General features: G+C 43.3%; 1 protein-coding gene across 2 annotated transcripts in view; it reads right to left on the reverse strand.

Moving 5' to 3' along the window:
* The window catches only part of ATP9B (ATPase phospholipid transporting 9B (putative)), a 478,099-nt gene that overhangs the window by 330,533 nt on the left and 126,247 nt on the right, over window positions 1-21,319 (reverse strand). For both annotated transcript variants that reach the window (XM_073566404.1, XM_073566400.1), the window contains exon 7: window positions 17,891-17,942. In XM_073566404.1, coding sequence (XP_073422505.1) covers window positions 17,891-17,942 — 52 coding nt within the window. The remainder of the gene's footprint in view (window positions 1-17,890; window positions 17,943-21,319) is intronic.

A 21,319-nucleotide genomic window follows, 5' to 3' on the forward strand; every position in this document is an offset into this window, starting at 1 on the left:
CCCGCAACTGCCCAGAAAAGGCACATCTATTAGATGCATCGATTCTGGCGCATTGCCCGGGTCTTCCCACTAGCCCTGTAGCGGTGGCAAGTAGGGTTTGTGGGGTGCATGTCACCTTTGTACTGTCAGGTGACATCATGCCCACGGCTTAGTAATGGAGAGGTGTCTATGAGAAACCTATGCATTACTAATCCTATAGCTACATGGTAAATAAAGACACAGCCAGAATAAAGTCCTTTATTAGAAATAAAACAAAACACAGTTTTCCATTTTAATTTAAAAATAACAAACAGTTATACTCACCAAACGCCTATTCCACCGAAGTCCTCCTTCTCCTGTAATAAAACAAAAATAAAAAAAAACGATATCCCTCACCTCTCCGTCGTTCTGTCCCATGCAGTAATTCATGTCTCGGGGGAAAACAGTTTTCAACCTGGATGGTGCCAAGATGCGACTGTCCAGGCTGAGAACCACTGGTGACTGAACTGCTGCAAGCGCAGCCTCAGTGACCAGCGGTGACATCATCGAGGTTACCTCCGGTCATGGAGGCTGCATTCCCAGCAGGGCTGAACTGCAGTGACCTTGGTGAAATCCCCGCTAGCACCAAGAGAGTTTTTCAGTCGCATCTTGGCACCGTCCAGGTTGAAAACTTTTTGTCCCCCAAATAAGGACTACTGCATGGGACAGAATGACGTAGAGGTGAGGGATATGGTTATTTTTTATTTTTGTTTTCTTACAGGAGACGAGAGCTTCAGTGGAATTAGGCGTTAGGTGAGTATAACTGTGTCTGTTATTTTTAAATAAAAAACAAAAGTGTGTTTTGTTTTATTTCTGATAAAGGAATTTATTCTTGCTGTGTCTTAGTAATGGAGAGGTGTCTCAGACACCTCTCCATTACTAAGCCGTTTGCTTGATGTCACCTGACAATACAAAGGTGACATCAACCTCACAAATATAAACCACACTTGCCACCACTACAGGGCAAGAGCCAGGCAAAGCACCAGAATTGGCAGATCTAATACATGTGCCTTTTCTGGGCACCTGTGGGCTGCTATTTTTAGGCTGGGGGCCAATATCCATGGCCCCTTACTAGCCTGAGAATACCAGTCCCCAGTTGTCTGCTTTACCAAGGCTGGTTGTCAAAAATGAGGGGACCTTATGACTTTTTTTAAATTATTTAATTAAATAATTACAAAATACTGGGTGGGGACCCCCTCTATTCTTCATAACCAGCCTTGCTGAAGCTGATGGCTGAGGGTTGCAGCCCCCAGCTGTGAGTTTTGCCTGGCTGGTTATCAAAAATGCAGGGGAACCCACGCCTTTTTTTTTAGATTTATTTACAGCTCAGGAGTCGGCTAAAGAATACACCCATCAGCAATTCCTGCTCTCGCTGTGGTTAGCAGCAGCAGGTGTCGGATGATGGGAGCTGTAGTCCCATCAGCTGACACAAGTGGCCAGAGGTAAACTTTATACCTCCTACCACAGCTGAGCGCTCCCGCTGTCTTTTGACAGCATGGGAACTGCGGCTCTTTGACTGGCGGGGATGATTTCACCGCCAAGCAGAAGCCATGCTTGCTGCGCTGTCATGCACATGACAGCGCGACAAACAACCAGTGTTTGGACAGCCGAACCCAAACCGTAACACGGACTTCCGGGTGAAGTATGTGTTCGGTGTCCATGCCCGAACAGTAGGTGTTCAATACGGACGCTAAACGTTACCGTTTGGGTTCGCGAATCTCTAGTTAGAAACTAAAGACAGAAGTTATTAGAAACTTTGAGGTTAAAAGTTTGCCGACATCTCATGGCAAAGACGGGAAAATTGCTTGTAGGTTCCAATCACCAAAGGTTATGAAAACTGGTTAGTGCCGCAGCGGTACAATGTTTATGTAAACTACCACGAAAAATAATATGGGAGACAAAAACAGCACAAGTCCTGCAATCTTAGCTGTTTCTGCAAATAAGCCTAATGCCAACAGATTGGCTTGCTAGGATATAGTGTTCTGTAACACCCATTTATGCCTATGGGAGTTATGCAAACAAAATAGTGCAGTCATGAAAATTTGAGATTGTTAATTTTTTAAAAAGGGACATAAATCACATTAAAAGCTCTAAAAAAAAAAAAAAATGAGTGTTGCGGAAAAGCAATATATATTCCAAGCCATTCTAAAAACTGAGAGACAATATAATCTCCGCCATACATGTATGTCACGTACTAATTCACACTATCTAGTTTTGCAGCACTGTGATATATTATTCAATGATAACTGAAAAATACTTTTTTGGGAGAATCTTTTGTAAGCCTACAGAGTGATAGTAGTCAACGATTATAATCCTGTACATGTCACAGTGCTAAAATGATTTTAATGTTCCACTTTTCCATTTAGCTGTACTTTATGGTACGGATATACAAAGTTTTAGAATATAATGTGGCACTAAACTAATTTAAAAAGAAAGCTAAGTAAAGCTAAATTCTGTAACAAACTCCTGTGTCTTATTATTTTATAACACAACCTCCGGAAAAGGCGGAAAAATTGAACTGAAGGGGAAATATGTTGCCTATCTTCTCTTTATCTCTAAAGACTTGTTTCAAATAAATAAATTACAGCGGCGAACATTAGCTACAACAAACGTTGCTTAAGCCTCAGCAAAACTGAATTATTAAATCTGCCTGCCTATATCCTGTTACCGTCGACTTATGAATACTTGATTTTATTTTGTATAATTGACAAGAGTCGTCAGGAAACGATGGTTTTCATGGCAATCAAATTACGATCAGCAGGTATGAGTGTCACACAGACGAGCCCGTCTCATGTGTGGATTCATTCATTGATATGCTTTGTGAAAAAGGGTACTGCAATGTGTCATAAATGACTGAACTCTGCCGAAAAACAGAAACATCACCGGGAAAGCAGATACCATGTACAGTGCTCAGCGTAAATGAGTACACCCTCTTTGAAAAGTAAGGTTATAATCAATGTCTCACTGACCACAATTTCCAAAAATTTCACAAGACTGAGTGTCAAATAACATGTATTTAAACAGAAAAATAAGGGTAATACCTTAATATATCTTTCATTACAAAATTTTCAGTTTTACTCAAATTAGTTCAAGAAAAAATGAATACACCCCCCATTAAAAAAAAAAACTACTACATCTAATATTTTTTATGAGCTCCATGATTTTTAAGGACAGCACCAAGTCTTCTATGCATGGAATGAACAAGCTGGTGACATTATTGCAATTAACTTTTCCATTCTTCAAGAACAACCTCTTCAAGAAGGAGCCTGGATTCTGGATGGAGAGTTATGCTTAACTTGTCTCTTCAGAATTCCCAAAGGTGTTCGATTGGGTTCAGATCAGAAGACATGCTTGGTCACAATCCCTTTCACCCCGTTGTTCTTCAGAAATGCAACAGTGGACTTACAGTAGATGTGTGTTTTGGAACATTGTCATCTTGGAAAAGTGCACGTCTACCAAGGGCACGGAGTGATGGTAGCATCTTCTCTTTCAACATAAAGCCATACATCTGTGAATTCATGATAGCATCAATGAAATGTAGCTCCCTGACACTATCAGCAATCAAGCAGCCCCAGAAAAGGACACTTCCACTACCATGTTTCACTGTAAAACACCAAGCATTTAGCTTTGTACTCCTCAACTTTGCATCACTATACAGTTTTGAAGCCGTCCAAAACATATATCGTGTTCTCATCACTACAGAGTATAGAGTGCAAGTAGTCTTCATATTTGTCAGCATGGGCCCTGACTTTTTTGTACATTGGTTTTAGAAGGGGTTTCATTCATGGTCGACACCCTTGCATGCATGCCGTATTGTGACACAGGAAACACTCACCCCAGTTTGGATTTCTACATCTCTAACTTGCAGTAAATCTGCATGTCAATTTTGTTTTCATTAGAGACTGATGCTGCTTATGTATTGAAGGGAATCAACCCTCCTAAGCAGTTTATATAGGCATGCATGTCATAGAAAGTTGAATAAAATTATACCTTGATATCTGTATCCAATGTTTTATTCCAGAGAAATCCACGCTTTTCTTCTACGAAAATGAGCTGCTCAGGGCTATGGGTCGGACACTGATCTACATGAGAATCTGCCTCCAGAGCTTCTTGTAATTGAAAAATCGTAGTTACTTACCGTTAACGGTATTTCTCTGAGCCCATGACGGCACCACGGAGAGAGGGGATCCTACAGACAAAAAGGCGGTACCTCTCTCCCGCATCAGTTGTTTTACAGAGCATTTAACGGAACTTTGGCCTATAACATTAGCTGAAAAAAGAACATTTCTATAATCATTAAACTGCATAGAGGAGACACCACGTGACTATTTGGCTAAACTGTATTTACAATAAGTGCGCACCCCACGCATGTAGGGAGGGAATATACGGGTGCCGTCATGGGCTCAGAGAAATACCGTTAACGGTAAGTAACTACGATTTTCTCTTTCCCCCATGACGGCACCACGGAGAGAATTGCAGAGACTATCTATTAGGGGGGACCACTGCTTCCAGCATCCTTCTACCAAAGGTTAGATCTGAGGAGGTGGCTAGGTCCAGCCGATAGTGGTTAAAGAAAGTTGAAGGAGAGGACCAAGTAGTGGCTCTACATATCTGCTCAATGGAGACGCCTGCTCTCTCTGCCCAGGAAGTTGACATCGCTCTTGTGGAGTGGGCTGTTATTCTGTCTGGGACGTTCGCCCCCTGCGACGAGTATGACAAGGTGATGGCATCTCTTATCCACCTCGCCAGCGTGTTCTTTGATGCCTTCCGCCCTTTTCTTGGCCCCTGGAAGCACACAAAAAGAGACCTATCCTTTCTACACTCCCTGGTGGCCTGTAGGTATTCAATTAGGCATCTCCTAACATCTAGTGTGTGCAATACCTCTTTCTCTCCGGTTTTTGGGCTTGGGGCAAAATGAAGGGAGGGAGATTTCCTGGGTTCTTTGGAATCGGGATGCTACTTTCGAAAGGTAGGCTGGGTCTGTCCTAAGTACCACCCTATCATCTAGGATCTGAGTAAACGGAGGGAAGGCTGACATGGCTTGGATATCACTGATTCTGCGGGCCGATGTCAGGGCTACCAAGAGGGAGGTCTTGAGCGATATCAGTTTTAGAGGGGCCTCTTGTAATGGTTCAAAGGGAGGCTTGAACAGGCTGAGAGTACCAAGTATAGGTCCCAGGGAGGAGTATTTATGGAAGGTATTGGCCTGGATCTACCGGCTGCTTTGATGAACCTGGCCACCCAATGGTTCCCTGCCAAGTTATAGTTGTAAAGGGCCCCTAGGGCCACCACCTGAACTTTCAATGTACTGGTAGCTAAGCCTTGCTCTAAGCCCTTCTGCAGAAACTCTAAGATCTTTGATAGAGGTACCACCCCCCCCTGCGCTGGTATTTGATACTGAGAGGAACTTCCTCCAAATCCTCCCATTCAGTCTGGTGGTTACTGGTTTCCTACACCATAGGAGAGTGGACACTAAATTTTTGGAGAAGCCCCTGTTGGTCAACAGCGCCCTTTCAAATTCCAGGCCGTCATATGTAGGTTCTCCACCTGGGGGTGTAGTACTGGGCCCTGTGAGAGTAAGTTCGGAATATCAGGGAGGACCCAAGGGTTGGAGATGGACATTCTCCTCAACCACGAGAACCACGTCCTTCTCGGCCATTAATATTACCCTTGCCTTGTCCTCCCGAATCTTCCTCAGAGCTGATGGAATTAGGGATATTGGTGGAAACGCATAGGCAAGGGGGAAGTGCCAGTGAATCATAAGGGCGTCCAGGGCTGCCGGGTTCCCGGAGGGGTCTATGAAGCAGAAGGTTTCCACCTTCAGGTTAGTACTGTTGGCAAATAGATCTATGCTGGGTTTTCCCCATAGTGTCGTGATCGGAGTAAAAATTCCCTGGTTTAACTCCCACTCCCCCTGTCTTAGCTGTGTGCGACTTAGGAAGTCTGCTGTCACGTTGTCTGTTCCTTTTATGTGTAGTGCCGTCAGTGAGCCTAGATTTCCCTCTGCCCACTGGAAAATTGATTTTGTCACTTCCCTTAGGGCATGGGATCTTGTCCCCCCCTGATGGTTCAAGTAGGCTACTACTGTGCGATGTCCAAAATTATCCTTACGTGGTGGGACTTGAGGGAGTTCTGAAAATACAGGAGGGCGAGTTTTACCGCTAACAGCTCCTTCATATTTGAGGAGGCTCTTTCTTTGTCCCTCGTCCAAACCCCTTGTGCTACCTGGCTGTCCAAGTGGGCCCCCCACCCCCTGGAGCATGCATCTGTGGTAAGGACTCGAGATATCGACAATACCCAAGGGATTCCCCGGGCTAGGTTGGATGGTTCTGCCCACCACTCCAGTGAGTGGGCTGTTTCGGGTGTAATGTCTAACCGCCCTTCTAAATCTCCGTGAAGAGAAACCTCTGTGGCTAGTATCTCCCACTGGAGATCCCTTGTATGGGCTTGGGCCCACCGTACAGCCAGGATGCAGGCTGTCATTGAGCCGAGCAGGGACATGGCTTTCCTTAGTGTTGTCGCTGCATGAGTTTTCGCGACTGTCGCTATCTGCTTCATGTGCATCATTTTCCCTTCTGGGAGGCGACACTCTTGTCTGAACGAGTCTATGGTGCTGCCCAGGTACTCTTGTACTTGGCTCGGGGTCGTCCGGGATTTTGGCAGATTTAGCAGCCAGCCTAGATTGGTTAGTGTTTCTATAGGCCTGTTTAGCTGATCCCTGCAGTGAGAAGGGGAGTTGCCTATCATTAAAAAGTCATCTAGGTATGGAACTATAAGTACATCCTGCTCCCTTAAATGTGCCATGACTTCCGCTATGAATTTTGTGAAAACTCTCGGAGCGATGGCCAGCCCGAATGGGAGTGCCTTGAACTGGTAGTGCCTTATTTCTCCTTTTATAGTAACGTCTATCCTGAGATACTGGCGATAGTCCGTGTGTATGGGGACGTGATAGTATGAGTCTTTTAAGTCGAGTACTGTCATAAAGCAGGCTGGAAACAGCATTTTTACTGTGGATTTTATTGTTTCCATCTTGAATGGATGGATTATCAGACACTTGTTTAATCTTTTCAGGTTTATTATCGTCCTGAATGTCCCGTCTGGCTTCCTCCTCAGGAAGATAGGGGAATAGAAGCCTTCTCCTTTTTCCTGGCGGGGGACCTCTTGTAGCACTGATTTCTCCACCAGGTTCTGAATTTCTTGTTGGACTGCTTCTTGCTCTTCCGCTGACTGTCTTTGCGGGGTCACTACAAAACGAGGTTTGGGTGAGGTGTGGAAGGTTAATTTGAGGCCTGTTTTTATTGTGTTTAGGATCCAGGAACTGTTTGATTTTTTTTCCCAGGCTGGGAAGAAGTGGCCTAATCTTCCTCCTACCTGGGAAACACCTTAATTGCGGTTGTTTCTTGTCCGCTGGTTTCCCAAACATGAACCCTTTCCCTTTTCCTCTTCTGTCCTCCCACTTATCCTGGGCGTTCCTAGGCGGTTTTCTCTGGATAAATTTCCTGCTCCGAAAACGTTTGAAGGGGAAATTGGCCTGGTTGGGGAAGGATTTCTTTTTATCCCCTGCTTTGTCAAGGATGTCGTCCAACGTGGGGCCGATCAAGAATTTGCCTTCACAGGGAATAGAGCAGAGTTTGGATTTTGTCTGCAGGTCCCCCCGTCCAGCATTTGAGCCAGAGTGATCTCCTTGCCGCATTTGAGAATGAAGCTGCCCTGGCTGCCAGTCGGATTGAATCCGCGGATGCGTCTGCCAGGAGGCTGCCGCTCCTCTCATCAATGGGACGGAGCCTAAAATCGCGCCTCTTGGGGTTTTGTTTTTCAGATGGCTCTCCAATTGATCTAGCCACACCATCAGGGTTCTAGCCGTGCATGTGGCGGCTATGGCGGGTTTCAGTCCTCCTCTGGCTGCCTCCCAGGAACCTTTTAGGAATGTTTCCACTTTTTTGTCCATGGGGTCCTTTAATGTTCCCATGTCTTCAATCGGCAGGGCAAATTTTTTTGATGCTTTCGCTATAGCTACATCTACTTTTGGAGCTTTCTCCCAATAAGAGCAGCTTGGGTCTTCAAAGGGATATTTCCTTTTTGGAGTTAGGAGGCCCTTTTTTTCCGGTCTTTTCCATTCTTTCTGTATTAGTGCCTGTATTTTCTCGTTCATAGGGAATGACCTCTTCTTTTGTTCCAACCCGCTGAACATGGCGTCTTGGATAGTTCTCTTGGGCCTGGTGTCTACCAGCCCCATAGTCATTCTAATTGCTTTTACTAAGTTATCTGTTTCTTCAATGGGGAAACAGCTGCGACCCCCTTCTTCGGAGGACGAGGAGTCGGATACTGAACTTTCCGAGTTTGATGATGATGAAGGTTCGCTCTCCCTGTCGCTGAGGTCTGACTTGGGGTCTCTGGTCTTAGCTTTCCTATGCTTTTCGCTTCCTCTATGGAGGGTTTTAACGGTGTTTTCCCCCTGGTGATTGATTAGGTCCCTCAGATCGGAGGCGAACCTTGGAGATTCTTTACAAATCGTGTGGTCAATGTACGCTTGGCAGATCCTTTTCCCCCACCCTGTGGGAAGCTCTTCTTTACAGAGTGGGCAAATCTTATGGTTAACCTTCTGCGTGCACTTCTTTCCCTAAAAGAGCAGGACCCTAGTTACAGTCTGTACATTCAAGTAGTCCACTTACCCACCAAGCCGAAGAAGGAAACCGGATCTGAAGGGACCACCGGGTCTGCCGAAGCCTTGTCTTTTGGGACCACTGCCCCACTGGACTCCTTGCTGCGACGGGACTCCGAGCAGCGGCTGCTGCTGCGTCGCTGCGGCTGGTCCTTGGGATCCTTCTTCCGGTGTTGCGGTGACTGTCGCGGTTGCCGCTGGTGCCCTGTATCTGAGGGCATGTCCGGCTGCGGTTGTTCCTCTGGAGACTCACTCATTCTTGCAGCGATCTCTTTTTTTTTTTTATTATATATACTCTCGGCATCCCCCTCCCCCCCGGCCCTGCCGTATGGGGGAGCGCGCTTTTTTTTTTTCCCCTGCCTGGGTGTGCGCCGCCACTGCATCTTTCCCCGGAATTCCAGGGTTCCCAGAGATGCATTGCACCCCCGCGCGTGCGCTCTGAGATCCTTCCCAGAGATGCATAGCGGCGGTGGTGACGTCCGCAGGCCCTTGCATGCCGAGCGTTGCAGCGGCCCCACTCCACCGGGCTTCCAGCGCCCGCTGACGCCGCTGCCCTGGAGTGCTTTCCCCCCTCCTGGGGACTCTTGGGTGAGGCGGTCTTCGGCAATACTTCTGCCGCCTCACCCCCCTCCACACACCCTGGAGGCCCGCTGACCTTCCAGCGGTGGCGCCTCGGGTCACCACCACAGCCGGGACAGGGAACCCCCGCTGTCGCTCCTCCGGACTGGTCGGCTCCGGCATCCAACGACAACTGGTGAGTCCATAGGTTCCCTGTGGGGACAGGAAACCAACTGATGAGGGAGAGAGGTACCGCCTTTTTGTCTGTAGGTTTCCTGTCCCCATGGGGCGGATCCCCTCTCTCCGTGGTGCCGTCATGGGGAAAGAGAAAGAGGTGTTACTGATGTTAAACTTGTAACAAACAGGGTACTGAACCTTCTATCATACCAAACACGTTAGCAGCTGCAGTTCTCACAGCTCTGCTGTATTGCAACACTGGCTTCCTGTGAGATGGAAGCTGAAGAACTAAAAGCAACCTGTAGATATGTCGGTTAAAATCACCCACAACTCTACAATGAGATTAGGAGAGCAAAGGGCGGCCATTACATGTCTCATAGTGGTAACAACTATTTTCATTTAAAATTAGCTCTGGAGGAAGATTTTCATGCAGATATATGTCTAGTCGGTCCATAGTCCTGAACTTCTCATTTACATATAAGAAAATGTGGATTTCTCTGGAATAAGACATTGGATTGCAGATATCAAGGTATCACTTTATTCCGCTTTATTTTATATACTTGCTCATAAAGATGACTTATGAGGGTTGATCCTACTGAAAGATTCCCTTTAAAATCCATGCTCAGACTGGATGTCTCTGTGAGATGCTTGCAGCTCCAGCCTTCTTAAATATTTGCATCACTTTTGCTACAGTATTCTAAAGGTACTGTCACACTTAGCGATATCGCTAGCAATATCGTATAACTTGTGACGTTATAGCGATATTGCTAGCGATATCGCTATGTCTGATACTTACCTACGACCCGCTCCCCAACTGGTTATCGCTGATCGCGCGAGAACGTCCTGGACCATTTCGTGTCGTCAGCTTCCTGCGGAGAGACGAGCGTGGAGCCGGGCGGGAGGACGTCAGGATCGCCTAGTGTGACAGGTAAGTAGCGACCCCCGACCGCTACGATGTCGCTGGTGAGATCTGCCTGTGTGGCAGCTCACTAGCGACCACTTAGCGATGCACCAGCGATCCTGACCGCATCATATCGCTTGTCGGGATCGCTGGTGCATCGCTAAGTGGGACAGTACCTTAACGGATAAGTAAAGCATTGCTGTTATTGTTATAGCCTTAAACTTTCTTATGTAAAGAAAAAGAAAATTTTCTTTCTATCCATTAGTAGGCCATGGGCTTGATGTCACCTGACAATACAAAGGTGACATCAATCTCACAAATATAAATCCCATTTGCGACTGCTACAGGGCAAGAGTGAGGAAAAGCACTAGAATTGGCACATCTAACACATGTGCCTTTTCTGGGCACCTGCGTGCTATTTGTAGGCTGGGAGGCCAATATCCATGGCCCCTTACCAGTCTGAGAATACCAGTCTCCAGCTGTCTGCTTTAGCAAGGTTGGTAGTCAAAAAATGAGGGGAACCCCACAACGTTTTTTTAAATTATTTATTTAAACAATTACAAAATACGGTGTGGGAACCCCTCTATACTTTATAACCAGCCTTGTTGAAGCTGACAGCTGAGGGGTTCAGACCCCAGTTGTGAGTTTTGCCTGGCTGGTTATCAAAAATACAGGGGAACCCATGCCATTTTTTTTCTTTTTTAATTATTTATTTACAGCGCAGGAGGTGGCTACTGAATACACCCATCTCAACGGTTTTCTGACAAATCTGTTAGGGTGCATTCATTTATGCGGAGCACTATATACCAAATACTAGAAATTTGTAAAATATTTCACTGGCTAAGCAGCAGTGGAAATGCTTTGTGACAAAAAAAGGTATAGGGCACATTCTGATGCCGGCCCAGACAAGGACGTTAGCTTCGATAGTAACTAAGAAAAACTGTCATACGTGGCAAACATTGAAGTTATTATAATGCCATCCCCTATGACAAGATAGAAAAGCATATTGACATTTATAAGAGATTGATGAAAATGAGTTCTAAAGCATTTGCTTCTCCTAACACAACAGAAAGAAGTATGTTCACTCAAGAGATATTTGATCTGAATTAGGAAACTGATGAAGCGATTGATTAATTGGAATTTAAGCCATCAGTCACCGGATCCATCAACACATTCATTTACATTTTAAACAATCAGCTGATGAGCCAATGGGATGCTGCGTATTAATACACTTTCAATATGATACCACTGAACTCATCACAATTCTTTATTGACAAGCGCGCAGATGCTTTTAATCCGAGCTTGATCACACTGCATATATTTGAGGATTTCTCTATTGACGTTTTATGTTTTAGCAGTATGTTGTCGTATTAAATACTTTATGGAATATATCGAAATGCAGCAACAGTACGGTTTAATTAAAGTGGATACGTGTCTCAAATACTACAGACTTGTTGAATCCGCAGGAAGCGCATATTGGCAGGCTGCAAACAAAGATTCATTTGTGTGCAAATTGTGGACAGAATTTTCTTCAGACGCAATCTAGACGGGAAATCTAAAATACCGCTGCAGGACCCAATGTCATTTACACAATAATCAGAACTATTTTAATGCGCTTTTCATTACTTATAAAAAGGATCGTAACACAGATATTGCATAATGTGGAAAGCAGGATATCAGTAAGGATTTTATAACGCGAGAGACGAGGCATATTTAAATGGAACCTGATAGGTCATATATGCCTCTCCAAATCGATTCCTATGTTAACACCCTGCCTAACAAACCCTTTGCACACTAAGTGATTGCAGAGTATGGCAAAAAAGAATGTTAGAAATCTGATTATTTTCAGACTAGTTGAGGGGAATTTGTTTCCCCAGACTAGTCATCCCACTAATCATGTTACTGCATACCTGGGGTGTGATAATACAAATTGTGAGAGCCGGAGTCAGCATTGGATCTCTGGAAGTCTCGCACATGCGTGTGACCTTCATCATTTCATGTCAATGCACAATGAACTCGGTGAACGTACTGTTGTTCCTGCTTGAAATTTATGAATAAACGAACAACTAGTTGTTATCAATGAAAACGCATGGCACTGTCCAATAAAGGCTGTCTATGTAGAAACCCACTACTCTGATAAGGGCAATGGTAACAACCCAGATGTCAATCCCTCGGCAATCAACAAGTAATCCCCTATTCTATGCAAAGGGAATTATTACTTATAATTTTGGGGGAGGGGGGACTTTTTAAAGTTCGAAATGTACACTGTGCTTGCATGAAACTTGAAGGGTACCTGCTTAAATTGGCAGATCGAAGTCATCATTCTGGCTGGTGAGCCTCCAGTGGTAAATGATTGGGAAACCATGCCTTTATATTTTCTGGAGTGTAGACCTGGTACCATATTAGGAGTACATTACCTCTTGACCTAAGTATTCTACAGCAAAGCTTTTCACAGTTGCTTTTGATGGTGGTGCCCTCTCCTCTCCATGTGAACAACCACAGTACAATTTGTTCTTATTGGAAAAGCAACTTTTTTTTGTAGTACAGACTGCGATCTTTTTATGAAAAATATCAGGAATCATGGTTCTGGTAACTCAGCTAAATGGGATAGCATAGGAAAATGGTCTACTGAGGAAGATTCCTTGCAGACTTTACAAAACCCCAGAGAAATCTGCAACACGGAGGATACAACTTGGATTTGAAAGCTCTAAAATCTGTACAAATAATTTGTAAAAAAGAATTACAGGTTGGCATTTGTGACGTCACTTGCCTGACAAAAGACAAGGGTAATTTGCAAATTACCATCTCCAATTCTCTTTGCTGCTTTCTGGATCATTTAATAAACTATTGTCTCTGCGGTATTATGTAAATTGCATTTTTGTTCTCAGTCCTTTGACTAATCCTCAAAGACTTATTTCTCCTTTAACAAGATGATTTACGGTGATAAAGGAAATGTTGGCTTTCTCTCTACCTATCTAGTGTTTGACTGAGGTTACAGCTTAAAACAATGACTGGATTACAAAAAGGGCAATATTATTCAGCAGCTTAAAATAGGTGTCAAAACATTTCCCGTCCAAGTTAAATCAAATGTTAAAATTGAAATGGGAACTGAGGTGAGGAAACAGATTAAAGTAGTTTGGACAGATTGCTGGCAGTTGCTCATGCCCCGCAGATAAAAGTTTATCTGGCCGTATGTGCAAAACTTCACTCTAGTCATTTGTCATTCTTCACAGCCAAGCAGCGCACTTCAACAGATCACTACTTTTAGACAACTTTCTAAATTCTTAACTCGATACCATAAAGCTACTAAAGCATTCCGAAAATCACAAAGAGACCCTTATTATTAGGACGCTTTCACTTTATTCATTACAGCCACACTAAATTAATCTGTAGAAAAATAGCACATTTCCACCCAGATAGCTATACAGTTGTGTGAAAAAGTGTTTGCCCCTTCCTGATTTCCTATTCTTTTGTTTGATTGTCACACTTAAGTGTTTTGGATCTTCAAACAAATTTAAATATTACACAAAGATAACAGAAGTAATCACAAAATGCAGTTATTAAATGGTCTTTATTAATGAAAAAAGAAATCCAACTTATAGGGTCTGCGTGACGTGATTGTCCACCCCTTAAAACATAAATTTACTGTGGTTTATCACATCTTTGGGAAGCTGATTACACCCGATCTCAATCAAGAAATCACTTAAATAGGACCTGCCTAGCAAAGTGAAGTAGAAGAAAAGAACCACAAAAGCTAGACCTCATGCTGCGATCCCAAATGCGATCCCTGATGAAGAAGTTGGTCTTACTTCGAAACGTGTAGATAATAAACTGCTTAATTAATTTCACCAATTTCCCTTGAATCCAACATCGGCAATGCGGACTACTACACTAACCAACCCTCCTATCATTTAGGCATGTAATGACTGACAGTCTGCTCTCGTGATCTACATGTTTCACACTGGTAATGACTCCTTTTATTTAAACTTCTTCATGACCTTTGACATAAATTTACCTGCTTTGTCTTTGTTGCGACTCACGCCGAGCCCACATCTTTCCCCACAAGTGAAGACTAATTTAAACAGCCATCATGTGCTCCACCTGCGGCTGTAAACCAGTTAAATCCTGCTGCCAATAACTGAAAGACGGAAGCACAGGGCGCCGATCAGTTGTGATGACAGCAGGGGGTCTGCTGATGACCCCCATGCCTGTCATTACAATCCTCCAGTGAAAGGAGACCCGTGGTCGCCATTCATTGGAGATCTTGAGGTCTTCTATACAGAACAGTGCTGATGCACAAGTAATCAAACAATCATAGCTTCAAGTCCCCTAAGAGGACTAAAAAATACAAATACAGTCAAGGGTGAGAAAAGTTTTAAAAAATATGAAAAAAATAAAACCGTTCAAATAATCCCCTTTTATTTTGGACCCACTAAAAATAAAACATGTCCATTCTATCAAAATCTAAAACAAATTAAATCAATCGGTAAACGGCATAACGAGAAAAAATCAAAACACCAGAATTTAGGTTGTTTTTGGCCACTGCAACATTGCAAAAACATGCAATAAGAGACGATCAAAACATTGTATCCACCTCAAAAAAAAGTCAGCTCATGGAGCAAAAAATAAGCTCTTACACATCCCCATATGCAGAAAAATTCAACCATTATGATCACGGGTCTCAGAAAATATCGATACAAGCAACATTTTTTTCTTACAAATTTCCGAATATTATTTCACCACTGAAATAAAAAACAAAACTATGCATGATACCTGCATACTCGTACTGACGTGGAGAATCCTATTGCCAGGTCAGTTTTACCACATAGTGTACATGGTAAATTTATAAAAAATGAGAGAATTGTGGATTTTTTTTTCCTGCTTTCTAGTGAATCACATGATACAATTAATTTTATCATTCTAAAGTACAACTTATCTCGCAAAAAACAAGCCCTCATATGGCTATGGGGACAGAAAAATAAAAAAGAAAGTTATGGCTCTTGGAATAAAGGGAAGAAAAAAATGGAAAATCGCAATGTCATGAAGGGGTTACAGTAAGCTCTAGAGGCAGATTCTGTGCATGGTTTTTGAGGCAGGTCATAACAGCAGCTCTCCTAAGTACTAAAGATGCTTGTAATAAGTGGAATGGATAATTCTGCAACTGTAGTAGTCATTAAAAGTGGCATTTTGTGGAGAATTTGGAGAAAAAAAGCTTGTTATATTAGTGTTGCTCTATGTAAATTGTTCTTGCTTGGTTTATCACGAACAGCAAAAAATTTGCTAATAAACCAAATTTGCATTAAAGGACCAATAACAAAGGATCCACCCCATTCACAATAGGTGATGATCACAGCTCATCCCATCCCCTCTGCACAATGACATCTGCACATGTTAGACAGTTTAGAAAACTCTCCTATAGAAGGCGATGAGTGAGAGTCTGTCCACTGCTTGTTATAGTCCATGTAGCTGTTATAAACTATATCTAAATGTTATTAGCAGAAGCTTAAGCAAAATTAAAGCCTGTATAATCGTGGATAAAAAAGAGATCAGAAAATGAAAACAAGATCTGTTTCTATAGCTAGTTTACAATATTAAAAACAATAGCTTCCAGTCTTATTTGACCCCAAGCAGACTTCATAAATTCGGTAGAGGGGCAAAGGATGAATGCCATAGATGTGGGGAATCGGGGGTGGACTTTTGGCACCTTATCTGGAGCTGTGGCAGTCTACGGGGGTATTGGAGTGATGTCATCTATACATTGAAACGAATATTGGGAACAGCGATTGAATGCACTTCTGAACTATGTCTCCTGGGTGTTGTGGATGAAGAGATGTGGGTTCATTATGATAGAATATTTCTTCGGGAGGTTCTATTTATGGCTAGGAAAGCAGTGGTGTTGAGGTGGATGGGAGGGAAGTCTCCTCCGATTAATCAATGGAAGAAATTAGTGAATGGCATAATACCTTACGAGAATATATTGTATAAAAACAGAAAATGTCCGCAGACGTTCCATAAGATTTGGGAAAGGTGGTGTAATTCCCCTTTGACACACTTGGCTCCTAATGCTATGTTCTCTTCGATTTCAAGATATGGTCCCTGACGTGTATCACTTCTAGACCATGCAAGTTTTGATTTGTGTGAATATTGGAATATGTGTCTTTCATAACCTGATCTGGTACGAGCTCACGGATCCTAAAACAGACCCTGTTAGCTAGAAGATGCAATGAATGGTATAATGTTTCGTGCAGAATACTGTGCTGTATCTGTTTTATTTCTTATTATTGAAAGTGTGATATCATAGTTATGTCATTATGAATGATTCTGACTTACTACTGTAATGTTATATGTTTGATATACTATGTTGTGGAATCCTTCCATAAAAAGAGTTTAAAAAAAGCAATAGCTTGATAGGCCAGTGTTTACAATGCTTGCACGGTGACAGAACTCCTGAATCTTCCAGAAAATAGGAAAGACAGTAGTTTGATAGACAGTAATTCCCCATTAAAGCTGTTCTGGTCTTAAAGAGGCTGCCCACTACTTTTTGATTGATGAACCATCCTTAGGATAGGTCATCAAAGTATGATTGGTCGGAGTCCAACACCTGTCAACCCCACCAATAAGTTGTTACCGGTGTCAACAGACGGAAATACTCCCTTGTGGAGCTGGCAGTTTTCTGGTAGAGGCCGCTGCGGGGTACTGCACATCCGCCTTTTATTCAAATCAATAGGTGGCAGATGTGCAGTACTCTGCAGCAGTCATTACCAGAAGACCGTCAGCACTGCAAATGAGTATTTCCAGCCGGCGGCCAACGACAACACAGATAACTGCTGATTGGCAGGGATAGGCCATCAATCAAAAAGTAATCTACTAGTCTGCAGTCACTCTATGTGACTATGGACTTGTGAATCTTCCCAGCACATGCAATACGAGGATTCCCCGATGCCGAGAGCAGTCGGTCATGTGATATGCATATTTCTGACCACATTCCGACCAGACTGAACCTGACCTTGTTCAATACACTTGTACTGAGTGAAGCTGCGCCCATCTAGTTGGCACATATGCAAATCACATACTTTTGGTCAAGCGCCTGCCACTCCCAGCATCAGAGTGACTGCAGACTTGTAGCTTAAGACTGGACAACCCCTTTAATCATAAATTATAGGTCATTCCTTTGACTAGGGACCGAATTTTATCAGAATCTGTTGCAATCTGAAAGCTACAGCGCCATTGCTGTCCATGGCTGTGTCTTGAGAAGAAGCTCAATCTCACTCAATATAATAGGACTGAGCTGCAGGACCAGACCCCATCCTATAAAAAAAAGAGTGGTACTTTGTAATCATTCAGGTCTCATACCACTCATTTAACACTGAACCAATTTAATCTCATTATAATTAAAAATAAAAAGAATCAAAAAACAAGTACCTTATGGAGGGTCCACAGAATAACTTTACCCAAACATATCAAATTAGACTTTAAAACATTCAGATATATTTGAAGAAGCCTGCAACTATGAAGATACTTTGGCGACCAACTCTTCCATGTGATATTTTGTTTTAAATAGACATTTGACATACCTGTTTTCTCTGAAGTCCTGAGAAACACCATGTCAGCTGGGATTCTTTGATTCTGCAAATTAAATAAATGGTTGCATAAAAAAATAATTCCGATCCAGATATGCAATATGGTTCTAGCATCCAAAGGTCGCAAACAGGATTGAAATGCAATTAAGATAGGATTTATCCTGGTACTTTATATTCTGCATTTGCAATTTAGAAATCAATATTTTAAAAAAAATTATACAATAAATAAGTAACAGTTAAGCCTCTCAGGTACTTCCAATTGGTGAAGCGTCTGTGCGCACAATGAATATTAATGACTGAGATTATTTTATCTTTTGTAAATTTGTGCAGATTGTAATAGTAACAATTACCCACTGGATGAACATGCCTGCTCTATGCTTCAAGAAGCAGATGAAACAATATGACCACTATATTAATTTCTTACAAAATAAGAGTTTATTACAACTATACTAGACTTCGCATTATATTGTATACACAAGTGCAATCAAGAAACTTAATATTGAAAAAGCCTTTCTGCTGGACACTACATTTGGTTTTTAATTGCAGCATTAAATGGCTTATGTCATCAAGGATCAAGCTCCAGAGACCCCAAGGTAGCAGTTGATCTTGATAGGGAACGTTATCGATGGAACTGACGCCACAAGTAAAACTTACACTCCGGATTGTAAGACGCACCCCAAATTTTGAGAAGAAAAATAGGATTTTTTATTTTTATTTTTTATAAAATGGTAGTGCTTCTTATAATCCATGCATCTTATTGCTTACCGGGGGTGATGGCTGCGGTGAAGCGGGGTTCCAGGGTCTCTGCTGGAGGAGGCAGGAGTGGGGTGATGCTGCAGGCCGCAGGCTGGGATGAGGGGGTGTGCGGATGCGCGGCGAGCCGCTGCTTGTGTTCCGTGCTGCGAGTGTTCCATGCTGCGGGGGCTCTGCCGACATTTTGTGAAATGCCAGAGCCCCCAGATGCGCAGATGGAGATCTCGGCACACAGATCTCGGGAGATGAGATGTCAGCACTGAGATCTCATTTCCAGAGATCTGGGTGCTGAGATCTCCATCTGCTCATGCGCCGCCCCCAGCAGCCATTTTCCCGGAGTCCCCCGCATAGGAAACCATGCTAATGCGGGGGGCTCTGGCAGTTCACAAAATGTCAGCAGAGCCCCCGCGGCACGGAACACCCGCAGCGGCGCACAGCACATCCGAACACCCCCTCATCCCAGCCTGCAGCCACCCTGGGACCCTGCTCCACAGCAGCCGGTAAGGTAATTCCAAAATATAAGACGCACCCCCATTTCCCTCTCAAATTTGATAACGAAAAATATGGTATCACTTAGATTACTGGGTCAGTAGTTGTGACACAATCAGAGTTTTTAGATGAAGCATGTAGTAGCTCAGAAAGCTAACCCCACCTACACCACAGCTTTCTGTGTACATTGTATATTGACAGCAAGCTGCTTATCAAAGGCGGGGATGTGGTTGGACCAGGGCTCATGAGGGGTGTAGTACAGGAAGTGATCATCTCATGGTGATGAAACTTTCATTGTATGAAAACATCAGCACATAGTATACTAAGTGACATATCCCTGAAAGATGTGTCTCAGCCCCTACCTCACTCTGTCCTCATATTACATAGCAAAAACCTGCTGACACATTCCCTTTAAGGCACTCACATGCATTGGACTTAAGTTTTCCAATCCCACTGGCATCGGAATAACAGTTCAATGTGAATGGGGCCTCCCTACTCTCCTCGACAGATTATGTATTCACTTGATTAATCCGCTGCCAGACGATTCTTATAGGGAACACAGGAGCACTCAGCCAGGCTTAGCGTACCAGTATATGGAATGATCTGGAGAAGTAGCTTTTGATAAATATCATTCAGTCAGCAGCTATCTAATGTGTATGGAGGCCTTTAGGATTAAATAAGAACCTATAATTAAATGGACTTCTGTTTAATATATACATGGAGCAAGTCTAGAAAAGCCAATGTTTATTAGCAACTTTGCACTATAGCTAATAGAGGGAATCCCAATAGGAGGACCGGCCTCTATAATTTCCACTTATTAAACCAAAGAAAACAGCAGCACTCCATCAATGTTTTTATCCTCTTAAAATACTGCAGACATCATATTAGATAGCACTGTGTACTTACAATTGCTTATTTTGCCCTTCTACTCAGTTAATTCTTCTCTTTTCTCTGCTCTTTGTAGAAACAAAAATTCTCTTGTCCCTGCAAAAATCTCTTCAACTCCTGACCCAGATGCTCCCTCCCCCTTCCAGCCAGTGACTTTTGCAGTGATGACTCATGCAGAGAAAACGGACTTCCCGTTTCTACATAGAGCTTAGAAGGATTTAGCTAGTCCGTTTATAATCACGTGATGTCATAGACCTAATGGAAAAAAGAAAAAATCAAAGGTAATCTGTCACCCCCTGGACGATTTTTATCTATGGTTTAACCATTCAATTACCTATATGCCCATAGTAATAGATAGAAATCGTCTGGAGAGGGCGACAGATTCCCTTTAACTGGGTAGAAAGGCAAAATGAGCAATTTTAAGTTCACAGTGCCATATAATATAACTGCAATATATTAGAACAACAATTTTGATGGGAATGCTTCTTTAAGTATAGTCTATTTACACAGTTTCAAATAATTCATATATTCAATGTTTGCTCAGAGTTTAAGGCAAAAAGTGCTGTTGTATTCTTTGGTTTGCAGTCATAACGGCTTACACCCGTTCAGATTGGCTTCATTCTGTTAGGAGGTGCTGGTCAGTCTTTGCTGTTTATAGTAGTCATATGTCCTTTATAAAGCACTAGCTGAAGAGCCCGGCACTGCCCGGGGATAGTAACTAACTACGGTTAGTTATAACAAATTATAATGATATCTATATGTGAAGCTGAGTGTAGAGCCCTGTCCACTCCGCATAGCCACATTCACTTTAATATCCCACATCATCTCGTCAGCCAGAGCTACTGGACTACTACCCCTAATATCCCACATAGTCCCGTCAGCCAGTGTCACCGGACTACTACCCCTAATATCCCACGTCAGCCAGAGCCACTGGACAATTACCACTAATATCCCACATCATCCCGTCACAGCCGCCGGACTACTACCCCTAATATCCCGCATCATCCCGTCAGCTAGAGCCACGGGACAACTGACACCAATATCCCACATCATCCCGTCACAGCCGCCAGACTACTACCCATAATATCCCACATCATCCCATCCACCAGAACCATCGGACTACTACCACTAATATCTCACATCATCCCGTCAGCCAGAGCCACCGGACTACTCCCCTAATATCCCACATCATCCACTCAGCCATAATCACTAGACTACTCCCCTATTATCCCACATCATCCCATTAACCAGAGCCACCGGACTACTACCCCTAATATTCCACATCATCCCGTC

This window comes from Dendrobates tinctorius, unplaced genomic scaffold (assembly GCF_039654945.1).
Source record: "Dendrobates tinctorius isolate UK_male_01 unplaced genomic scaffold, ASM3965494v1 ptg000004l, whole genome shotgun sequence".
Taxonomy (NCBI): domain Eukaryota; kingdom Metazoa; phylum Chordata; class Amphibia; order Anura; family Dendrobatidae; genus Dendrobates; species Dendrobates tinctorius.